Genomic DNA, 25,928 nt, shown 5'->3' with positions numbered 1-25,928 from the left:
AATTAGTTTCTTTCTACTGCTTTTCTTTAAATCCAATTGGAGAACGTTGAAACCCTCATTTGTAAAATCCTCAAATGTATTTTTTTCCTTGTCTGCTTTATTTCTCCTCCTATTTTGTGTCCTTACAAATATAATTACAAAACTTATTTTTTCTCTTTCTGAAACTTTATTGGATACTTTCTTGTATTCTTATTTCTGAGTTCTCAGACGTAAACGTGTGTATATTTTTACTTGTTTTTGTTTTCAGTACCGGTGTAAATTCTTTTTACTATATATATATTTTTTTTGCAGTTTTTGTTTTTTCGTAGATACGAGTAGGTGTTATAATAACATTTCTTTGCGATACAACAAACGTATATTTTGCATAATAGAGGTTATTTCGTTGTGTATTTTCATATCAATGCTTTCTTAAGATTTTCATATCTACAAGCTAGATTTCGTTTTGATTGAATTTAAAAACTGTCCATCTGACAATAGGACTGCTTTTCCCTACTTTCAGGTTTTACTTAAATTGGTTTACAACGTCATAATAAGAGGTTCCATTCCCCTCAGTGGATACAGCAGATAATCCGATGTTACTTTGCCATAAGAAAAACACACTGTTCAAACTGGTTTAAAGTTCAATGTTTCCACTTCAATGTGTTCAATCTAATTTAAAACTTCACGGTTGCTTTTGCTTACCTGTGTTAGAAGTAGCTTATCTCTGCATGGTTTATTTGCTTACCTGTGCCAGAAGTAGCTTATCTCTGCATGGTTTATTTGCTTACCTGTGCCAGAAGTAGCTTATCTCTGCATGGTTTATTTGCTTACCTGTGTTAGAAGTAGCTTATCTCTGCATGGTTTATTTGCTTACCTGTGCCAGAAGTAGCTTATCTCTGCATGGTTTATTTGCTTACCTGTGTTAGAAGTAGCTTATCTCTGCATGGTTTATTTGCTTACCTGTGCCAGAAGTAGCTTATCTCTGCATGGTTTATTTGCTTACCTGTGCCAGAAGTAGCTTATCTCTGCATGGTTTATTTGCTTACCTGTGTTAGAAGTAGCTTATCTCTGCATGGTTTATTTGCTTACCTGTGTTAGAAGTAGCTTATCTCTGCATGGTTTATTTGCTTACCTGTGCCAGAAGTAGCTTATCTCTGCATGGTTTATTTGCTTACCTGTGTTAGAAGTAGCTTATCTCTGCATGGTTTATTTGCTTACCTGTGCCAGAAGTAGCTTATCTCTGCATGGTTTATTTGCTTACCTGTGTTAGAAGTAGCTTATCTCTGCATGTTTTTTTTTGCTTACCTGTGTTAGAAGTAGCTTATCTCTGCATGGTTTACTTGCTTGTCCGTGTTAGAAGTAGCTTATCTCTGCACGGTTTACTTGCTTACTATAACCGTCCTTACTTTTGAACTTTTTACCAAAACAAAGGTAGCCAGCCAGCTAGAATAACCAACCGTCAGAGAGACTTTGTTTGGTTAAAGAAGCGAATAACGAGTTCAAATGTCACTCGTATACACGTTATGATCTGGAATTGATGAGCGTGTTGAAGCTGTATCACGTGCTAGTTGTATCACGTGTTAGGCCTTATACTCTTTTTTTGTAGTCCTAAATACTTATCTACTGTTATCTAGCAAAAAAAACAACAAAAAACTAAAGCATTTTTAAACTTTGGAACTAGTCTGTTCATCACGGTTCCTTTGTACACCATAAAGTCTACTCATAAATCTTTTATGTTTATTGATAGTCAAACTGGTCCAATACCTGAAATATAAAGAGTATCAAACACCCGTGTTCCTCTGTGGAGTTCAAAAGTTCCCCTTGTGATTCCAAGAAGATTCGTTGCACCGAAGAAGCTTTTTCATTATTACTTCTATAGCCATGCCTAGGAGGTTACTTAGTCGAAAACAGCCCCCATTAAAACATGCGCATCTGGTACCTGAGCACGTGTGGCACGAGAAGTCTCGCTAGCCTTTGAGTGGGAGTTTGAATACAGTTTGAAACTTAACACATCCTGGATCATAAAGACAGTTCTTCCTATAAAGTAGGTCTGGCAAGGTCAGGTGGTTAAGGCACTCGATTCGTAATCCGAGGGTCGCAGATTCTAATCCTCGTCACACCAAACATGTTCGTCCTTTCAGCCATGTAAGTGTTAAAATGAGGCAGTCAATCCCACTATTCATTGGTAAAAGAGTAGCCGAAAAGTTGGGGGTGGTTGTGATGACTAGCTGCCTTCCCTCTAGCCTTATACTGCTAAATTAGAGACCGCTAGGGCAGACAGTCCTCGTATAGCTTTGCGAGAAATTCGGAACAAACCAAACCTATTAAGCAGGTGCATTTCGAGAAAATGATGTCGTATACATTTCAAAGACAGTTCTTCCTACTAAGCAGGCGCAACTCGGACTAATCTATAAGAAATCGGTCCAGAATTTTCACACCTTGATGATGAGGGTACATATAGTTTAGATAAGAACCATCAACACCAAAAGTTTCAATTAGCCTTCTCATTCTACACGCAAAGCACCTATTTATTTCCAAATATTTTAAGATTCACTGTAGATAGGATAAAGCATGAATAAAATCTAAAACATATCTCAATAACGAATAGAAATCTTCTGCTGTGAAAGTTTAAAGAATTGAAGCCGCAAGTGTTGTTGAATTATCACTTTTCTGTTGCTAATACACTTTTTAAAATAACTTAAGCCTGTAACATTTCGACATCTATGATTATTTGTCCACTAACAATTATTATTCAATGTAGTTTAAACCATTAACGTTCGTCTATTTGTTATTAAGTATAAAGTTCTGTGTTCCTCAGCAACACAATGGTAAATTTATGTATTTACAATGCTAAGATCCAGGGCTCGATTCCTCACGGTGAAGGCAGCATATAACGTGGCTATAATATACAACAACCATTCAAAAACACAAAGTGACATAATGTGTTTTATATAGGCTGTCTATATCACGAGTTAGAAACCATCACTCTACAACAACCAATCAAAAACACGAAGTGACATAATTGGCCATATTTACTGTCCATATCACGAGTTAGAAACCATCACTCTACAACAACCAATCAAAAACACGAAGTGACATAATTGGCCACATTTACTGTCCATATCACGAGTTAGAAACCATCACTCTACAACAACCAATCAAAACACGAAGTGACATAATTGGCCACATTTACTGTCCATATCACGAGTTAGAAACCATCACTCTACAACAACCAATCAAAAAACACGAAGTGACATAATTGGCCACATTTACTGTCCATATCACGAGTTAGAAACCATCACTCTACAACAACCAATCAAAACACGAAGTGACATAATTGGCCACATTTACTGTCCATATCACGAGTTAGAAACCATCACTCTACAACAACCAATCAAAAACACGAAGTGACATAATTGGCCACATTTACTGTCCATATCACGAGTTAGAAACCATCACTCTACAACAACCAATCAAAAACACGAAGTGACATAATTGGCCACATTTACTGTCCATATCACGAGTTAGAAACCATCACTCTACAACAACCAATCAAAAACACGAAGTGACATAATTGGCCACATTTACTGTCCATATCACGAGTTATAAGCCTTCAGAGTTATCGTTGAGCAACTAAATCCTTCATGAATTTTGGCACAGCTCATCCATCCATTAAACATCTGTGACTATCAACCACGTGCTGACATAAACATTTCCACTTTACGAATGTAGAGACACCTTCCGTTTAATTCTCAAACAACAACAAAAACCACGTACCTCCTCTGTTTGTTATGAATGCACGTCTCACAGTCATGTTTTAAAATTTTTGCGTACGTCAGCTAATGGAAAAAATATCCATTTCCTTGAATTTTCTTTTCAATGTACAAGAAAAAAATTCTTCGCATCGTGACCAAATTCCAGCGACAACGACTCCTTCACGCTCTGAATGAATGTGGTTTCACTGTCGTTTTCTCCTAGGTTTGGTGTTGCGTTTTTCTAACTCATAACAAGCAAATGCAGATAAAAGGGGTTAAAACCTAAATATCTAAAGTTTCCAAACACTTTAAAATTTATGTTTATGCAGCAACGTTCTGAGGCAGCCCCTTTTCTGTGCTATATATTGGGAAAAACTCTGAAAACTCTATTCAGAAAGGTTCTGAAATACAGCTAAGTTCCAACTTTTCATTAACATCAAACTGGAAGGCTTAACAAGATCTGCTTTAACGTAAAATTATATGTAATTTTAAAGTATGAATCTGACAAACAAAATCTCACGGAAAGAGCCACTCATAAGAAGCTCATACGCAGCTGCGTGAAAAAGATTACTAGTGTAACTTTCTTGTATATTTATTTGATAGTTTATCATAACTACTCTGGGGTTTTGATAGAGACTGTAAGTTTTATTTCATTTTTAGTTTCGCGCAAAGCTACACAGGGGCTGTTTGTGCTGTCCGTCCATAATTTAGCAGTGTAAGACTAGAGGGATGGCAGATAGTCATTAACACCAACCGCCAACTCTTGGATTACTCTTTTACAAACGAATAGTGAGATTAACATCACATTATAACGCCGACATGGCTAAAAACCTGGTTTATAGTAGTATAAGTTCGCAGACATACTTCTGTGCCACAAGAGGGACTTTCTTAGAACAAAGTCACACTGGGTTATCTGCTGGGCCTACTGCACAGAATCGAATCCCGAATTTTAATGGTGTACGTCCATAGACTTATCACTGTCACATCGGGTGGCTGGTTGTATTGTATGAGTGAATATACAAATTATGATTCTTTTATATAATTATCAAAGAAACCTTCTTATTCCATACTGTTGTAGTTAAAATTGAGATGTGTTAACATCTTTCTGTCTAGGCTTCTTCTACCCTAACGCTTCTATTCTTGTACCCAGACTAACGAACCGACAGTTGGGGCATTTATAATTTCTCAAACATAATGTATGCCTTCAGAAGATTCCTGACTGAAACTATTTCCTCTAACCCGATCCCATGTTTAATAGTGTGTTTTAAAATCTGTAAACAATAAAAGTGGAGATGAACCCGAAGTCGATAGCTCTGCTGACATTTTGTCAAGTTGCCAAACTAACTATTATTACACTTATGCACAAAAATGTAAGCAAAGCAATCCGCCAGTGTGACTGGTATATATTGTTATTTCTGGACTTCCTGACTTACTTTTTTGCAGCTCAGCAATTTTCATGCTTTTGTCTTCTGTACTGTAAAGTCCAGAGAAGGTTCACTGTTTATCATATAACGTGTTTCGTGGAAAAGAGACTGAGTCAAGAGAACATAAAGATTAAAAAAAACTCTGTGTAGAGACTGTAATGTGAGGTTAATAATTCAGAACGTTTGTTTTTAATATTGACTATAATGTGAGGTTAATAATTCAGAACGTTTGTTTTTAATACAGACTGTAATGTGAGGTTGATAATTCAGAACGTTTGTTTTTAATAATGATTGTAATGTGAGGTTAATAATTCAAAACGTTTGTTTTTAATACAGACTGTAAAATGAGGTTAATAATTCAGAACGTTTGTTTTTAATAATGATTGTAATTTGAGGTTAATAATTCAGAACGTTTGTTTTTCATATTGACTGTAATGTGAGGCTGATAATTCAGAACTTTATTTTTAATATTGACTGTAATGTGAGGTTGATAATTTAAAACTTTATTTTTAATATTGACTGTAATGTGAGGCTGATAATTCAGAACTTTATTTTTAATATTGACTGTAATGTGAGGCTGATAATTCAGAACTTTTATTTTTAATATTGATTGTAATGTGAGGTTAATAATTCAGAACTTTATTTTTAATATTGACTGTAATGTGAGGTTGATAATTCAGAACTTTATTTTTAATATTGACTGTAATGTGAGGCTGATAATTCAGAACTTTTATTTTTAATATTGATTGTAATGTGAGGTTAATAATTCAGAACTTTATTTTTAATATTGACTGTAATGTGAGGCTGATAATTCAGAACTTTATTTTTAATATTGAGTGTAATGTGAGGCTGATAATTCAGAACTTTTATTTTTAATATTGACTGTAATGTGAGGCTGATAATTCAGAACTTTTATTTTTAATATTGATTGTAATGTGAGGTTAATAATTCAGAACGTTTGTTTTTAATAATGATTGTAATTTGAGGTTAATAATTCAGAACTTTATTTTTAATATTGACTGTAATGTGAGGTTGATAATTTAAAACTTTATTTTTAATATTGACTGTAATGTGAGGCTGATAATTCAGAACATTATTTTTAACATTGACTGTAATGTGAGGTTGATAATCCAGAACTTTATTTTTAATATTGACTGTAATGTGAGGCTGATAATTCAGAACTTTTATTTTTAATATTGACTGTAATGTGAGGTTGATAATTTAGAACTTTATTTTTAATATTGACTGTAATGTGAGGTTGATAATTCAGAACTTTTTTTTTAATATTGACTGTAACGTGAGGTTGATAATTCAGAACTTTTTTTTTAATACTGACCGTAATGTGAGGTTGATAATTCAGAACTTTATTTTTAATATTGACTAGCAACCTTCCCTCTAGTATTTTACTGCTAAATTAGGGACGACTAACAAAGATAGCCTTCGAGTAGCTTTACGCAAAATTCAAAACAAACCAAACCAAACTTAACCGTCCGTTATTTCTATTTATGTTAGTTTTGCCAATTTAGTCACCTAGAAATAGCTCTCTCTCTCTCAAACGCCCCCTGTCAGAGGCGCAGTGATATGTTTACGGACACACACTGCTAAAAACTTGGTTTCGATACCCTTGGTGGGCAAAGCACAGATAACCCATTGCATAGCTTTGTACTTTATTCGAAACGAAACAAACCGCTCTCAGTGAAATCGAGTGTAATGTTATTCATCTTTTTTAAACTATTTAAATTATCAGCTGTTTAGTTTATTCAAATTATTATGCCAACAAACACCTAAATAAATTCATCATCTAAACTTTGACCACTGGTGGCAATAGAGAAATAACTGCTATAAATTAAAACCCTAAGACGTAAGTTTGGTTTTCGTTTAAACAGAATGGAAAGAACAAAGATATAAAAGCGCCAAGCATTAAAATATCCTTAACCATCCTGGGGTACATTTCTGTTCACAGTTGAATGATATTTTATATCCAGATACGTCAAGTAAGAGACTCCATATGTTCAAGTATAACCGTCCTTACTTTTGAACTTTTGACCAAAAGGAAGGTAGCCAGCCAGCTAGAATAACCAACCGTCAGAGAGACTTTGTTCGGTTAATGAACTGAATAACGAGTTAAAATGTCACTCTTATACACGTCCACATCTGGAATTGACGAGCGTGTTGAAACTGTATTACGCGCTGGGTTGTATCACGCGTTAAGCTGTATCACGTGCTAGTTGTATGACGTGTTAGGCCTTATACTCTGTTTTTGTAGCCCAGAATACTTATCTACTGTTATTTAGCAAAAAAAAAAAAAAACCAACAAAAAACTAAAGCATTTTTAAACTTTGGAACTAGTCTGTTCATCTCGGTTCCTTTGTACACCATAAAGTCTACTCATAAATCTTTTATGTTTCTTGATAGTCAGACTGGTCCAATACCTGAAATACAAAGAGTATCAAACGCCCGTGTTCCTCTGTAGACTTCAAAAGTTCCCCTTGTGATTCCAAGAGGATTCGTTGCACCGATGAAGCTTTTTCATTATTACTTCTATAGCCATGCCTAGGAGGTTACTTAGTCGAAAACAGCCCCCATTAGAACATGCGCATCTTGTATCTGAGCACGTGTGGCACGAGTAATCTCGCTAGCCTTTGAGTCGGAGTATGAATACAGTTTGAAACCAAACGTTTCTTGGATCCTAAACGGAGCCAGAAACAGAAACTTTGGTGCCAGATTCGGGTTCAGCGATCCAGAAAACCTACTCCTGGACTTCATCATCTCTTTGTCACAGAGACAACTTCTCCTCTCCCAGGGCTACCCCTAGTCCATCTGCCAAGATTGGTCCTTCTAGCTCAGAAACTTTGAGAGGAGTTCGCAAACTAAATCAAAACCACTCAATGTGAGTTATAACACTATGTAACAAAATTTTTACTTTTTCTTGTTCCTGGACAGAAAGTGTTATATCCCAGTTGCTTATGACTAAAGCAAATGGAAAAGACCTATTTTTCTCTTCAAACTTTGCTTTTGTGACCTGGGAGCGCATAACGAAAACATGACGGGAGACTAATATACTTTTGTGACATCACTGATTATGACGGGAGACTATATTTGGGGGCTGTTACTTGAAAGTGATTTACATTACAGTCGCAAATCTCGAAAAACTACTCACTTCTAAACATTTTTATATAACTTTAGTATAAATACCTGTAATTTTGATTTGTATGTTGTTTTATTCAGACCTGATGTGAATGAAAATGTAAAAATTTGCTTGTTTTTACATAGAAAATAGGTTAGTTTCTAAATTTCATTATCCAGGTCACAAAAGTTTGAAGAGAATAATGGCCATTTTCTGTACTTTAACAACATAAGCAATTAAAAAATAATACATACTATCCATGTACAACATTTATAGTGTAATAGGGTAAGACGTCTCCTTATACAATGATAAGGCAAATACCCAAAGGTAGATGCATTATGTTATTTTTTTCAGACAATAACGCCGAAAAACGGTACAAAACACAACGCAGATAACTCAAATATTATAATTCTGACCGATTTAAGATGCAGAAAAATGTTTTGAATCTTTGTTTGTTTTGTATTTTGTGCAAAGGTACGCGAGGGTTATCTGAGCTAGCCGTCCCTAATTTAGCAGTGTAAGACTAGAGGGAAGGCAGTAGTCACCACCACCCACCCCAACTCTTTTACCAACTAACAGTGGGATTGATCGTCACATTATAACATCCCCACGACTGAAAGGACGATCTTGTTTGGTGCGTCGGGGATTCGAACCCGCGACCCTCAGATTACGACTCGAGCGCCCTATCCATCTACACAGGCCGAATCAGTTTTGAATATATGAAAATAATTTCAAGATGAACCACTTTGAAGCTCATGGAATAAAGAAGAAATCAACCGAAAGCGTCATCTCAGGGAATAAAATGATATGATATGATCTTGTGATTCGGCTCACCTTTCTAAATCAGGTTTCTGTCGGAAATTTCGATAAGCTCGAGACAAATAAGTTGACCAACCATTATTCGTTCTGAACTGTGCTTAATAAGTTTACAAATAAACACAAGTATAAAAGCTATTAGACACGTGTAACTAGGCTATTGTCAACAATATTTGTTGGACACTTAAATTCTGATCGAATTCAGGTACATAAACTTCTCTTCATAGTTGGAGATTAAATATTGTATTGACGTGTGATATTAACCTACACGAACTTTCCGATGTTATTTATACAACATTCTAGGGCCATAAATCTATGTATTTACTTGTAAATCATATCCACAATATCTCCATTAACATTCTATATATCTCCGTCACACCAAACATGCTCGTCCTTTCAACCATGGGGGCGTTATAAGTCACGGTCAATCCCACTATTCTTTGGTAAAAGAGTAGCCCAAGAGTTGGCGTTGGGTAGTGGTGACTAGATGCCTTTCCCATAGTTTTACACTGCTAAATTAGGGACGGCTAGCGCAGATAGCCCTCGTGTGGCTTTGCGTGAAATTTAAAAAATAAACAAAATAAACCATTTGATATTTATTAGCGCCTATACATACGACACGTTCGATATGCTGTTTTTCATCTTCACAGCTCATAGCTGTAGCCCTATATACGTACACACACACACACACACACACACGATCCATCTTTATATACACTTTACCTAAGACAGTATTTTTATGTGATCTTACACCCCGTTTGCGTCACTGTATATACATATATATGAATATGACGCGTTATGTTACAATAAGTGTCTTAACAACATAGCTTGGCAATGTGTCTAGATGTCGGACGTACTTGTTGTCACCTGGTAGATGTGTAGACTCGTTCCTGTTGGTCCTATTCTGTATTATATTTCCGTTATCTGAGCCCAGCGATTTCTGTACCTAATAAGACCACCACTTCATCTACTTATATCTCGTATCTTTATCCTGTCTACGTGCTTACCCCCTAAACACCTCCAACTATGGCCATACGTGAGTTTATCTGACATACGATTTTTAATTTTTTTACAGCGTGCGACCTTTGACCTCACCTTGAATTATGACCACCGTAGGATCCGAAACTTTGTCCTACGATCCTTCTGCTATTACCCTTACTATTCGATCGATCATGCAAGGCAAGGTGAGTAGCCTAGATATAATTATTTATGTCATACATTATTGTGAATAACTTAGGTAACCGTGAAATAATATTCCACAACAGGCCGCAGTGGCAAATGTAATTAACTTTGTATTTGTATCTACGGTAAAGCTACTATGCTTTTCTGCCATTATCCTTAATTTTGAACTATTAGCCACACGGGAAGCAGCCAATCAGCAGTGCCCTATTATCTACCCTAAGGGATTGATTTTCAACTGAGAATGACAGCTGAAAATGCGGGAAATATTTTGACGTCTCGCATGTATTTGAATCTAGTTCACCAGCTCCAAAATCCAGATGTCTATCGCAAAGACAGCCTTGGTCACCAGATGTAATGAAATAGCTTGCAGTCTAACGAATTTCTAATAAGATTGGTTGTAAAGAAGCTAATCTTGTCTTGCTAGTATAATTAAGATGTCCAATTAATAGTTGTATATACTGAATAATTTTTTCATTTGTATTCTTTATATATTTGCTGGTATGAAGCCTGTGTTGGTCGTCAATAATGTTAAACTTATAGTCTCGAAAATCGACAGACATTTAATATCCACCATTGTCAATAGTCACTTTAACTGTTACTCTACAACACACACCCAAGGTGGGAAGAACCATACTGTTGTTGGGTTTTTTTGCAGCACTGGAACCTGAGCCATAGATTTTTCTATCCTGGTATAGCTTTGCTTGAAAGTCTGATTAAAAGTGTACTAATTATATAGGTCAAAACTATAATGCAACTTGTTAATTAATTAATGAAGATAGTTATATCATGTCAAATTAACTTGAAATACATACTGACATTAGTGACATCACGGGGAAAAACTGCATCCCTGTTTTCAATACCCGTGGTGGGCAGAGCACATATGACCCATTGTGTAACTTTGTGCTTCACTTGAAATAAACACAGTTAATAGTCCTCATTATTAAACGCCTGTTCTAATTGAATGTTACTGGTCTTCCCTTTTCATGAAATAATTTTAAAAACAACTTTTAGTATAGCAATAATTTAAATAGCGACATCTAATAACATCGGAGATTGTGGATCCAACGGTTCCAGGCGATACCGCTTAAAACAAGCGAGAGAGAATTACTCTTGTTCATAGAACCAGATAAAACCTTTCTGACTGCTTTACATCTGGTTAATACATAACATTCAACATTAGGAATGACTATACCTGAATTATCGAGGTCTCTGATTTGACCGTTAATCAGTCAAACATAAATATTCCAACGCGCGAGAAAAGAGTCGACTTCTCTCTAATTTACCTTCATATCACGATATGATTACAAAAGTATACAAAATCATACTTATTGTTAAATACTTTCAACATAATCTCCACTCCTATAAATTAGTTAAAATAAGATAAATCTAACTTTTCTCTTCAGAGTCATGCTACAAAGTAAAAACATTCTATATAATTTCGTTTTTTTATTTATTTATTTAACTATATGCAAGCATGTATAAAGAACAATTTTTATCAGAAAATAATTATTCACAGTTGACATTTAAAGGACTGAGAGTGGTGTTAAAATTAATGTCAAGAAATAAATGAATTACATAAAATCGCCAACACGTAAAGATAAGACAAATAATTTGGCAAAGTATGTCACACCATTGCTGTCAAATTCATATAAAAGACTTAGTCCTCGTAACAAACTACAATAATTTTGTGTACAGGCGTTGAGCATGATATAATAAAGAATACAAACCTTTACTTTCATCTACGTCCGCGACACATTCGACAGTTCCACTGTTTTTTACCAGTTTTTTAGGTTAGAACTTGAAGACACGTTTATTAAGGACAAAAGAAGCTTACGACGACGACACCACGTGTGATATGAAAGTATTACTGCAATTTTAATTATATTGTTGTCATTGCCTCATTTTTTAAAGCTGTAGGGGCGTTATAATGTGACGATCAATCTCATTATTCGTTGGTAAAGAGTAGCTCAAGAGTTGGCAGTGGGTGGTAATGACTTTCCCTCTAGTCTTACACTGCTAAATTAGGGACGGCAAGCACAGGTTTGTCCTCGTGTATCTTTGCGCGAAACTCAAAAACAAACAAACAAACTGGGCAAGAGTTTTAAGTCTGGAAGAAAAATTCTGCCAGTTGCTTTTTTTTAAAAAAAGAGATCGCATAAAGATAATTGAAGTTCCGCAATCTGAGAGTCGCGGGTTCGAATCACCCTCACACCAAACCTGCTCGCCATTTCAATCGTGGGGGCGTTATAATGTGACCGTCAATACCACTATTTTTTTGTAAAAGAGAAGCCCACGAATCGGCGATGGGTGGTGCTGACTAGCTGCTTTCCCTCTAATAATTAACTGCTAAATTAGGGACGGCTAGCGCAGGTAGCCCTCGTGTAACTTTGGGCGAAATTTAAAAAAAAACGAAACCAAATCTTTCGCTTCAGACTCAACAATATGTATTTCAAGTTCCTCTATTTATCTGAAGCTCAGTTTTAAAGTGACTCCTATCTTGATATTATTCACTAATAAAAATACAATAAAATAACTTGATTTTCGTACAGAAGCCACGTATTATTTTCATATTCTCCTTCTGATCTTCATGCAACAGAACTAAATACTGCTCTCCTTAAATAATTCAGTAATATTAAACTAAACAAATAAATAATTCATAAACCATCTTATAAAACGAACTTTCTTTCTCTAACAATAGTTCTTCAGACTTACTTCTACGTTTTGAGTGTTTTTATTTTCATTCTAGCCTGCACAGTAAACGACACATTTGACGTATATTTTTTTAATTCGGTTGTGTTGTTAATTATATATATATGAAATATTTAACTTACAACGCAAGAGAGTATGAAGTTGTAGTTTTAAGAATACTATCTAACTGTAAGCTCAGATCAACTTGTATTTAAAATCTTAATTAGTGCAACTGGTATCGTCTCTATACAGCAGAATATTTGTGTTAACTTTGACATGAATTACTTTTTTACATAAAATTATAATATTTTATACCAAATACCACGTGGTTGTGTAGTCTATACACAAACTATATATGTTATATACTCTGAGTGTCTTTTCACAGAGGGATCAATAAGTAACATTAAAACGACTTTGAACATGCATACCAGCATAGCCATGATGAAATAGAATGCCTTAGAACTACGTATTGACATCTCTTAGTGGTTCTAGGTAGTATGATGCTTTTAATAGCTGTTAACATACATATGTACAAAGTATTACATACCAATAGTCACTAGTCATATCCCAACAATTACCACATGTCTACCAACGTTAACTAGTTAATTACATCAATTTATACCAAACACATCTTTACAGTTAACAGCTATAGCAAATTAGCGAATATAATATACTTTTGTTTTATTTGAAGGTAAGCTACACAACAGACTAACCAGTTTTTAGTATTATAAGTCCGTAGCTATGCCGCTTTGCCACTAGGGGGAAGTGAGTATGCATGACATGCATTTGTGAACACTTTGAAGTAAGTATATCAACTTGGACCAATTATACACTAGTATTTGCCAGTTATAAACCACACATACTGATGTGTGTCATTCGTGTACCAAAACTGACTAGGTACCAACCGGTAAATACCAGTCAGTACCAATAATTTACGCATGTAACACTTGGTATATATTAAGCACTTAAGTTCAAATTAAATGTCATTTTAAAATCAATGGACCTCAGTGAAACAGCGGTAAATGTATGGACTTGCACGATAAAGCCCAGGTTTCGATTCTTCGTGGTGAACACAGCAAATAGACTAATGAAAATTTGCCCTAAAGCAAAGAGCAGCTAGGATTAACACTAAATAACTGAGGGAATTACGTAAATAATTATTCTATCGAATTATACGTCATTACACTTCGAGCATGTATATGTAACTATCTTATCGATATGGTTACGGTTTATGTATATATACAATAAGAAATTAACGAACCTACACAAAACTGTGATATAGGAACTCGTGTGAGTAGACGGATGAATAGATATCACAAGTTGGACACAAAAATAATGAAAGTATTTCCCAGCATGGGCCTGGCATGGCCAAGCGCGTAAGGCGTGCAACTCGTAATCCGAGGGTCGCGGGTTCGCGCCCACGTCGCGCTAAACATGCTCGCCCTCCCAGCCATGGGGGCGTTATAATGTGACGATCAATCCCACTATTCGTTGGTAAAAGAGTAGCCCAAGAGTTGGCGGTGGGTGGTGATGACTAGCTGCCTTCCCTCTAGTCTTACACTACTAAATTAGGGACGGCTCGGTGCAGCGAGTTAACAACCTACTCACTTAAATACCTGTTGAAGAATCCGCAAGCGATTGCGGCCCTATGTTCCTTGGTGGAATCTAACGGTAATAACTAACTAACTAACTATTTCCCAGAAACAAAATAATTTTAGAGAAAAAGTAAAGGCTTTTCCGTGTTGTTATCTTGAATTTCGTGCAACGTTATTCGAGGACCAGCTGCGTAGCTGCCCTAATGTTATTTGAGGACCAGCGGTATAGCTACTGTAATTTAGCGCTGACAGGATAGACTTAATGCAGCTAGTCAACAGCATCCACCACCAGTTCTTGGGCTAATTTCATTAAATAGTGTAATTTTATCATCGCTGTTGTAACAAACCCACGGCTTCAAGCGAAGTGTATTTATTTTATTTTTATTTTCTGCGGCAAGAGGCACGAAGTATGGAACCTCGGATTAGCAGTCCGACATGTACAAAAACTGGTAAATTAATTTTTAATCATGGACGAGCGTTTAAAAGAAAGCCATATAAAATGATCGAATGAGAAGCACGTCATACTGAATGAGAGTAAAAATCGTAATTTATTTAGATTATCGTTAATAGTATTATCAATCTAAACGACTCCTTCTGCGACAATTGAGAAAAGTTAAAGTCAGAAACTATTAATTTAAAACTGTTGACCCAATGGAAGACGGTCGGAAATACTTGCCGCTTATGCAACTAGTTTTAATCAAGTAGCAGGATTGACTGTTACACTTATGACGCTCATCTACCTGAAAGTGCGGAACGTGCAGCGACATATTTCTGTTAGAACCTTGATCTTTCTAGTCAATAATTCTCCACGCTAACAACTAAGCCGTCAGCAGTTATGTTACGTTAAATTATTGGATAATTAGACATTATTATCACGTTATTTTAAAAGAGGGTAGAATATCACTGAAAGGGTATAGCTATTAAGTACAGGTAATCAGATATGTGTTATGATGAATGAGCGTGAATTGTTATTACTGTCTTAATTACTGAACGAGACTTTTGGCTATTATAAAAAAAATATCCACTTTTATGCCCAATATAAAAAAAAACGGTAAATTATATATTAGTAGCCTTAGTGATTCAAATGGCAAGTTAAAATTTGACAAAACACGTCACTGGAATAAAAAAAAACTACAGAATTAAGAAAATGGTTGAAAAAAATTGACAAGGAGGGGACCATCATCAGTCAATATAACGACAGCCATTTTGAGTGTGCAAATAAAACCAAGAAAATCACTAACGAATCGCTTAACAAGATTTAAGTTTTTTTGGTATGTGTGTATGTGCGCATGCGCGAAAGCAGATATCGAGAAAAATGAAACTGACAATACACTTACATAAAAGTTACCGCACCGACCGAAGCACTGGATTTCTTTGAAGAACACAAACGGTTTTAGTGTAAAGGAAAAAGAAAAAACGTAAATGGGCTTGTTCTCTTTTATCTTAGTACTTAGAAGAAAAAGGAAAAGACGGTGAAATGTTGAGTTGTGCACAGAAGAAGCTTTGAAGTTCGTTTTCACCATTGGAACCTCAAGTGACTTGGTGAATGTATTTCATTGTCTATTTCTTAGGTTCACTCAGAATGTATTTCAGTTAGTCGTTTTTCTGTCCTTATTTTTCGGACTTATTGCTCCAAACGCATTTTATTTGTTATTTACTGCATATTTGGGTATTTTATAAACACAGGGAAGTGGAAATGGATCTTATATGAGCTGAATGTTAACACACCGATGTGGCTTTGCTGTAAGAAAAACACAAACACGCAGAGCATCGATGGAACACAAAACTTACAATTTCATAAAAAGTATTAAACTGGACGGCTAATTAAGTAAGCCGTCGCTGGGTTGCTGTTTTTTTTTGTTGTATTTTAGAATTTTTAACATGATATATCAGACTTACAGTTGCCTCGCACGGTTAAGTGGTAGGGAACTCGACTCACAATCCATAGAAGGGTTGTGATGCTGTAACAGTCAATTCCACTATTCATTGGTAAAAAAATATGTAAGGTATATAACTAACTCAGAAGTTAGGCAGTACACTTTAAGGAATATAACTAACACAGAAGTTAGGCAGTACACTTTTAGGAACATAACTAACACAGAAGTTAGGCAGTACACTTTTAGGAATACAACTAACACAGAAGTTAGGCAGTACACTTTAAGGAATATAACTAACACAGAAGTTAGGCAGTACACTTTTAGGAATATAACTAACACAGAAGTTAGCCACTACATTTTACGAACTATAACTAACACAGAAGTTAACCAATTCACTTTAAAGAATATAACTAACCCAGAAGCTAGGTAGTACACTTTAAGGAATATAACTAACGGAGAAGTTAGGTAGTGCACTTTAAGGAATATAACTAACGGAGAAGTTAGGTAGTGCACTTTAAGGAATATAACTAACACAGAAGTTAACCAATTCACTTTAAAGAATATAACTAATCCAGAAGTTAGGTAGTGCACTTTAAGGAATATAACTAACACAGAAGTTAGGCAGTACACTTTTAGGAACATAACTAACACAGAAGTTAGGCAGTACACTTTTAGGAATACAACTAACACAGAAGTTAGGCAGTACACTTTAAGGAATATAACTAACACAGAAGTTAGGCAGTACACTTTTAGGAATATAACTAACACAGAAGTTAGGTAGTGCACTTTAAGGAATATGACTAACACAGACGTTAGTCATTACACTTTAAGGAATATAACTAACACAGAAGTTAGGTAGTGCACTTTAAGGAATATAACTAACACAGAAGTTAGCCAATACACTTTAAGGAATAAACAAATAACTATACATGGCTTCACTCATTTATGGATAACAAATAACTATACATGATAGCGTGAAATAAAATGGTTATAAAAACACGACATACTTAACATATATATATTTTAAATACAAACATTTTTGTCCCAAAATAATAAAAAAACAAATAAAAATCTTACAGCTTTAATTTGACAGAAAGGAAAACTTTTCTAAGATAAGGGAATTCTGAAGTGTTCATTTCTATTGAAACTTATGACATTATGACCGAAAATGTTAGGAGAAACGTGGATACTAACTGATACATTGTAATCATTATAAACTGTCTGTATGAAATTGTATACACTTAGTTAGACCTATATAAATTGAATTACCTACTTTAATTACTGTGTTTTCTTTTGTTGTTGTTTTTAACACAGGTAGTTAGCTTTGATAAGAATTTAGTTATAATGAATAATATGCAAACATTTCATTTTTGTTTCAATACGTTTCAATCTTTTCTTTGATACTATAATTATAAATAATTATATATTTCTAGTAATAATACTAGAAAGAAAGAACGTTTCGCAAGTCATGGGACCTGTAGAACATGAAGAGCCATCAAGTATTGTATCTGTAAGTGGAAAGAAAAGAGAAATCATAAACAAATATGAACAGGAAGCATATATTATTGTATCATTGAAAACAAAATATCTTTGCCTTCAGTATCATATTTACGCCAATATGAAGAAAGATTGAATTTTACAGTCCAATCTGTACTGTTTTTTATTTGAATTTCGCGGAAAGCTACACGAGGGCTATCTGCGCTAGCCGTCCCTAATTTAGCAATGTAAGACTAGAGGGAAGGTGGCTAGTCTTACCACCCACCGCCAACTCTTGGGCTACTCTTTTATCAACGGATAGTTGGATTAACCGTCACGTTATAATAGCTGAAAGAGCAAACATGTTTAATGTGACGGGGATTCTAACCCGCGACCTTTGGAATCCGAGTCGAGTGTCTTAACCACCTGGCAATGCCGGGCTTCCAGTCTGTAACACGAAAGATCTATTCTGTATGATCCGATGATCTGACGTACCAATGTAAAATGTTTTGTGTTTATTTGTGTTAAACTTATTAAGGCTATCGGCCGCTTTTCCTACTTTTAAAACTTACCACAGGGAAGGCAGCCATTCATCAGTATCCTCCCTTACACACAAAGTCTGTTTCTCTCATAACGCACCAACAGCTTTGTGGTACCTAACGAAGTTTGAAGCCGGCTCATAAGTTACAAAATCTAGATCTCCACATGCCCACCTCGCGCCCATTGTAAAAACAGAAACAAGAGCCCTGTGGATACAGGTTATAAAGTTTCCTTTCCAGTAGACGTAGGCCAAAAGAGGTGAATTATTATCAAGGTCAAAGTAAATAAACGTTTCGTGTAGCTTACTTATGATAATAAAGTTTCGTTTATGATACTAACAATAATAATTAATTTATTGCATCATTCATGTTGAAAAAATTAATTACATTTCTTATTTTTCATGTTCTTTAACATGCTATTTAACATGTTATTTTTCAGGCTCTTTCATTGTATTTCTTGGTTAACAAAACTGATTAGACTGGACAACTTTCACATCAGTTTTAAAAATGTTTTACGAATAAAATAAATTAACTGAATTATGCACAAAATAGATTAGTGAATTAGGCACAGAACTTGTAGAAATGCATATAAACCATTGATTAGTGATGTGAAAAACATATAATTTTCAAGTTGTCTTTTACCTTATGTATAAGTAACATTAGCAATAACTATTTAAGGTAACTGGGGGAAAAAACCCATTGAAATTAATAGTTAAAGTTCGTTTTTTTTTTAAGCTCGTCATGGTTAGGTGGGTTAAGGCGTTCCACTCGTAATCTGAGGGTCGCGGGTTTGAATCTCTGTTGCACCAAACATACTCGCCCTTTCAGCCGTGGGGACGTTATAATGTGACGGGCAATTCCACTATTTGTTGGTAAAAGAGTAGCTCAAGAATTAGCGGTGGGTGGTGATGACTAACTGCCTTCCCTTTCGTCTTATACAGCTACATTATGAACGGCTAGTGCAGATAGCCCTCGAGTAGCTTTGTGCGAAATTCAAAACAAACAACCCTTTATTTTGGAACTAAATTGTGCAGTGAAAGTTTAATAAAAATGCATTGAAGTTTCAGTTTGTTTGTTCTGAATTTTGCGCAAAGCTACACGAGGGCTATCTGTGCCAATATTTCCTTATTTGGGAATGTAAGATTAAAAGCAACTAGTCATCACCACCTACCGCCAGCTCTTGTGCTACTCTTTTATCAACGAGTAGTGGGATTGACTGATCATTATAACGTCCCCAATGGCTGAAAAGACTAGCATATTTGTCTTTTCAAACTTCTGGTATGGAATTAAAACCCGTGACGCTCAGATTACGATTCAAGCGCCCTAACCATCTGGTCATACCGGGCCAAAAATGTTTCATAGTCAGATTATTTGTGAATAAATTGTCGTTTTCCTTGTTTATTTAGTGTAATAAAACTAACATTTGTTTTTATACAAATATAAAACATTTACTGATAGAAGTAAATCAGTAAATTTAGACCGATTCTTCTCTTCTAAGATCGTTTCGTTATCCAAATATATAAAAATAACTTTAAAAAAAAGGACAATATCTTTACGTTTTAGTATATGTGATTTCTTTGAGCAACTTTAATAGTTTAAAACTGTAGTTTTTATAAAAAATCTGTTTTTGGGTGTTTATAATGCTGTACTTCGAAATACAATGACACAACTATAAACATTTCAGAATGATATATTTCTTGAAATTATCTTTGTGAAGATGGAAATGAGGTTGAAAAGTGTTTTTAAAAAGTTACATTTTATGTTTCTCTTTCACTCTATAGGAAGTTGGCAGTATCATAGGACAGGTAGGAAAGTTCTTTAATGTTATCATTGAATTAAGGTCGTTTACTTCAGAGAATGTGAAAAGTAAATATTTCACAGGAAAAATATTCTCGTGACTGTTATAACTTCTATAATCTCGAACTAAACAGTTTTTCGCCCAGACAGTAAAGTAGCAAAATTATTAGGTTGATAAGTATTGCTTATCATACCAGTTATTGTTGTAGTTTTATGGAGTTTCGATTACCACTATTCGTAGTCCAGCCTAAATATTTTTGTCGCCGTTTTTTCGCAAAGCTGTTACTTCAGGTTTTCTGTTTTGTGTAGTTGACGTCTATAATGATAAACACAGTGTTTGACGTTAAGCACGAAGTTAAACAATTGAATACGTGTGCTGTGCTTGCTGTGGAAACTCGAGTTTTAGGTCAGTTAGCCCTCATACGTAACGTTGAGCCACTGGGGTGGGGAGGGAGTTTTAAAAAATAACAATCTCACATATGCTATTGGATCGGTTATTAATATCATTATATCATCAGGCATACAATTCTGATATTCAAAAATTCGGCATTTAATAAAATCGATGAAACGGTATTTTCATATTCTTTTCTTAACTTTTTTATATTTTCATTGCTACTTTTGCTCGCCCCCTCGCACAGTGGTATGTCTCCGGACTTGCACTGCTTGAAACTAGATTTCGATACCTTTGATGGGCAGAGCACAAATAGCCGTTTGTTTAACTTTGTACTTAACAACAAAAAAACACGTTATTTCTTGATTTCTTTTAGTTAGGCCTAAGTGTTCGTCACGAAAACAATGTTAAATAACGTTTAAAAAGACGTTATACCTACGTATTAATGAAATAATGCATTAAAACAAACAAATCGTAATACACAAATTATCCGTTTGATTGATGATTGTTTACTAAATAAGACATTACAATTTAAAACATTTTTCATAGATCAAAATACTTATTTTAATTATGTTCGCAAGTACATAATAAGCACGTATTCGGACTGTATGATTAACTTACTTTCGTTTGCATGTTGTTGCTTTTCTAAACTGTTTTCATTATTATTTTTTTAATTTTATCTACACTTGTTTCTTCACAGAAAGGTGACAACATAAAGAAAATTCGAGAAGAGGTAAAACGCCAGAAATAATAATATTTTTTTTTTTTGACAATGTTGGTTGTTTTCAAGTGAAAAGTTTAACGAGCGTAAAATATAATAAGATATATTTACTACAAAAACCACAGTGGTTGGACAAAAGAAAAATATAGGTGGCTTAATAAAGTATGGTTTCGTTTTTGGATGTTAGAACTGATTTTAATTCTATATAAAAGGATTTCCGCAACTTTCTGAAAGGTATGCTGAAAAGTTAGGCTTCACGTCTCGAGAACAAAATTCAGCATAAAGCGTGGCGAACTAGTTCACTCATGATGATCGTTTACAAGTTTAGCCACTAACTCACCTACTGATCGAACTTTTATGATCTGACCTCCTTGAAAGTCAATGCGATCGTTTTTCTCTTTCACTTGTCTTGACATCTAGCGTGAAACAAAGAAAGCGTTTGTTTGAATAATAATACGGGTTACCTATCTAATTGTTCATTGAAATAAGAAATTAACCAATCACTTGGAAATTTAGTCCACTTTGTATCTGGATATGAGTGGATAGTCAAAAATTTAAGTCGGTTCTTATTTTCCTTTTTTTGTCCAACCTTTGTGTGATATGCGTTTAAAAATAATCCAAGTAGAGGTTATACTAATAAAATAAATCTCCAAATTGAGCCGTGAATGATTAATTTCTTTTCAAGTGATTTAAAAATATTCGTATACAAAAATATATTTTTAAGATGAAGTAAAATTTTTATTAAATATTAATGTTAAAATACACACTTCAGTACCTTATAAACTATATATAGTTTGTAGAAAGTTAACATTAGATATATATATACAAAACGAGATAAATGTAAGACTAAAATTGTTAAGTGTGCTTGATAATTATTCTTTAAAATATTTAACATTACTGCTAGAAGAGAATATATCATTATTTTTATTCCGTTATTACATCAGTAAACTAATTGATAAGGTAGTTAATGTTATCAGTTAAGATACAGTGATATAGAGTATCTTAAATTCACTAAACTTTAAATAAATGGACTCAGAACCCCCATGAGAGTGATTTAATGATTTGTTTTAAACATGGATCATAATTGGATGGGATCATAAGCAAACTCGTGTGTTCAACTTAAAAATTCAGATATAATAAGGGCATATATATATATATATGTGTGAGTGTTACTGTTCTTACAAGTGAAAAAAACAATACAAGAACAGTTTAATCATATTAATATTCAGTCATGTAAATCATGTTGAAGAATTTACATTTTATGATTAATGTTTAACATATTTTTACACATCAGAGTGGTGCCAAAATCAATATTTCAGACAGTTCCTGTCCAGAACGTATCATTACTGTCACAGGAATAACAGACGTTGTACTTAAAGCCTTTGCTCTGGTTGCTAAAAGGCTAGAAGAGGTACGTTTCTGTATTCTGAAACCTTTCAAGATCTCAAAGGTGTGTTGCCTCCTGAGTACAATATCTCAGTTTCTATTTCTTTTTATGTTTACTTTAGAGTACCTTATCTTCTGCTTATCTTTACTTTAGAGTACCTTATTTTCAGTTTATGTTAACTTTAGAGTACCTTATCTTCTGTTTATGTTTACTTTAGAGTACATTATCTTCAGTTTATGTTTACTTTAGAGTACCTTATCTTCTGTTTATGTTTACTCGGAGTACCTTATCTTCTGCTTATGTTTACTTTAGAGTACCTTATCTTCAGTTTATGTTAACTTTAGAGTACCTTATCAACTATTTATGTTTACTTTAGAGTACATTATCTTCAGTTTATATTTACTCTAGAGTACCTTATCTTCAGTTTATGTTTACTTTAGAGTACCTTATCTTCTATGTATGTTTACTTTAGAGTATCTTATCTTCAGTTTATGTTTACTTTAGAGTATATTATCTTCAGTTTATGTTTACTTTAGAGTACCTTATCTTCTGTTTATGTATACTTAGAGTACCTTATCTTCTGCTTATGTTTACTTTAGAGTACCTTATCTTCTGTTTATGTTTACTTAGAGTACCTTATCTTCTGCTTATGTTTACTTTAGAGTACATTATCTTCAGTTTATATTTACTCTAGAGTACCTTATCTTCAGTTTATGTTAACTTTAGAGTACCTTATCAACTATTTATGCTTACTTTAGAGTACATTATCTTCAGTTTATGTTACCTTTAGAGTACCTTATCTTCTGCTTATGTTTACTTTAGAGTACATTATCTTCAGTTTATATTTACTCTAGAGTACCTTATCTTCAGTTTATGTTTACTTTAGAGTACCTTATCTTCTATTTATGTTTACTTTAGAGTATCTTATCTTCAGTTTATGTTTACTTTAGAGTATATTATCTTCAGTTTATGTTTACTTTAGAGTACCTTATCTTCTGTTTATGTTTACTTAGAGTACCTTATCTTCTGCTTATGTTTACTTTAGAGTACCTTATCTTCTGTTTATGTTTACTTAGAGTACCTTATCTTCTGCTTATGTTTACTTTAGAGTACATTATCTTCAGTTTATATTTACTCTAGAGTACCTTATCTTCAGTTTATGTTACCTTTAGAGTACCTTATCAACTATTTATGTTTACTTTAGAGTACTTATCTTCAGTTTATATTTACTCTAGAGTACCTTATCTTCAGTTTATGTTTACTTTAGAGTACCTTATCTTCTATTTATGTTTACTTTAGAGTATCTTATCTTCAGTTTATGTTTACTTTAGAGTATATTATCTTCAGTTTATGTTTACTTTAGAGTACCTTATCTTCTGTTTATGTTTACTTAGAGTACCTTATCTTCTGCTTATGTTTACTTTAGAGTACCTTATCTTCTGTTTATGTTTACTTAGAGTACCTTATCTTCTGCTTATGTTTACTTTAGAGTACATTATCTTCAGTTTATATTTACTCTAGAGTACCTTATCTTCAGTTTATGTTACCTTTAGAGTACCTTATCAACTATTTATGTTTACTTTAGAGTACTTATCTTCAGTTTATATTTACTCTAGAGTACCCTATCTTCTGTTTATGTTTACTTTAGAGTACCTTATCTTCTATTTATGTTTACTTCAGAGTACCTTATCGCCAGTTTATCTTTACTTTAGAGTACCTTATCTTTTGTTTATGTTTACTTTAGAGTACCTTATCGTTAGTTTATTCAGCTTGGAAAAAATAAAATATTTTCATTGAGGTTAATTTTAAAATTAGCAGTTTATTGAGTTGTTTTTCTCCATCTGCTAACTATAATATATATATTACAAATTAACAGTTTCAAACATCAAGTTTTATATTTAAAACGTTTTCCAAAGTACATTATATTAAATTCTAGCCACTTGACAGTTTCAGTGTCATATATTACTTTGTTAGGTACCAGTGTGGTATATCATAGTGTTTCGTGAGATGTGTAGTACTCTACTCGCCATCTATAGCCTCAAATATTTTAAGTATCGGATTTAAGTTCTGTATAATAACAGAAACAACAATTAAATATTTTACGATTTCGATGGTTTATGCGTTACAGTTTTATTACACGTTTAGTATTTCGTGATCTTTCCTGTAGAATAGATAACAAACCAACATCGGCTTCTAAAGATAAGTAAAGCTTTTATTAACAGCCTATTTGTTTATTTCAAATTAAAACTTAAATCACTCATCTTTGTTCGAATAAAATAGCCCCAGCCAGTTAATATTAAAACAGTGTTGTTGTGTCTTGGTGGTTGCGATCGATAGTTTGTTTTGAAGGTTATCTGTTAACATGATATATTTCCAGAAGTTATATTTACATGATATCTTCCGAAGCTGATAAACCTTTATTCAAATACTAACATTATTTTTAAGCTTGTTTTACTTTTTCGTCTTGATTGCATAATCTTCGATTGTACCACACAGTGAATTTTCTGAGCTTATTGTTTTAACCTTTATAGGACTTACACAACATCTCTAACACTGACCTTGCCAGGCCTCCGGTAACTGTTCGCCTCATCGTTCCGACTAGTCAATGTGGCTCAATTATCGGTAAAAATGGATCGAAGATAAAAGAAATTATAGAAGTGGGTTTTGTTAATTAGCTTCTAAACTTCAGTTAACAATGAAGTGTTTTGTTAATTAGCTTCTAAACTTCAGTTAACAATGAAGTGTTTTGTTCAGCTTTAGTTTCTTTGTTTTTACGTGTGTGTTATGTTCGGAAAACGGGTTTGACCTCGTATGCGTTAACTTTTCATATTCTCTCCCACTCTAAATAAGAAGATATTTATAGTATATGTATAATGAAAACATAATATGCCCTTTAGTAGCTTATCGGCAGTTTATTTAATTACTGTGGTCTAAAGCTTTAAACGTATAGAATCTACATAATTTAGGCTTGCTAGTAGATACTACAGAGTATATATTAATATTTGTTTCTGTAATAATGTACTTATTAACACGAAACATAACATGTATCGAAATGCCTTCAATTATGTTTAGCTACTAAAGAACATGTATCGAAATGCCTTCAATTATGTTTAGCTACTAAAGAACATGTATCGAAATGCCTTCAATTATGTTTAGCTACTAAAGAACATGTAT

At 33.9% G+C, this 25,928-nt stretch overlaps 1 protein-coding gene across 6 annotated transcripts in view; it reads left to right on the top strand.

The window, feature by feature from the left end:
• Positions 1-25,928, top strand: part of LOC143238207 (poly(rC)-binding protein 3-like) — a 50,368-nt gene that overhangs the window by 7,107 nt on the left and 17,333 nt on the right. For 4 of the 6 annotated variants that reach the window (XM_076478228.1, XM_076478225.1, XM_076478226.1 and 1 more), the window contains 5 exons: positions 10,177-10,285; positions 20,240-20,263; positions 21,347-21,379; positions 22,662-22,817; positions 25,286-25,411. In XM_076478228.1, coding sequence (XP_076334343.1) covers positions 10,205-10,285; positions 20,240-20,263; positions 21,347-21,379; positions 22,662-22,817; positions 25,286-25,411 — 420 coding nt within the window. In that variant the 5' untranslated portion in view covers positions 10,177-10,204. Of the gene's footprint in view, positions 1-7,573; positions 8,049-10,176; positions 10,286-20,239; positions 20,264-21,346; positions 21,380-22,661; positions 22,818-25,285; positions 25,412-25,928 lie in introns of all 6 variants that reach the window. The other 2 variants (XM_076478224.1, XM_076478227.1) reach the window with 2 other exon arrangements.

Source organism: Tachypleus tridentatus, chromosome 13 (assembly GCF_004210375.1).
Source record: "Tachypleus tridentatus isolate NWPU-2018 chromosome 13, ASM421037v1, whole genome shotgun sequence".
NCBI lineage: Eukaryota > Metazoa > Arthropoda > Merostomata > Xiphosura > Limulidae > Tachypleus > Tachypleus tridentatus.
The sequence above is the reverse complement of the archived record's forward strand: the minus strand, read 5'-3'. Positions and strand labels throughout refer to the sequence as shown.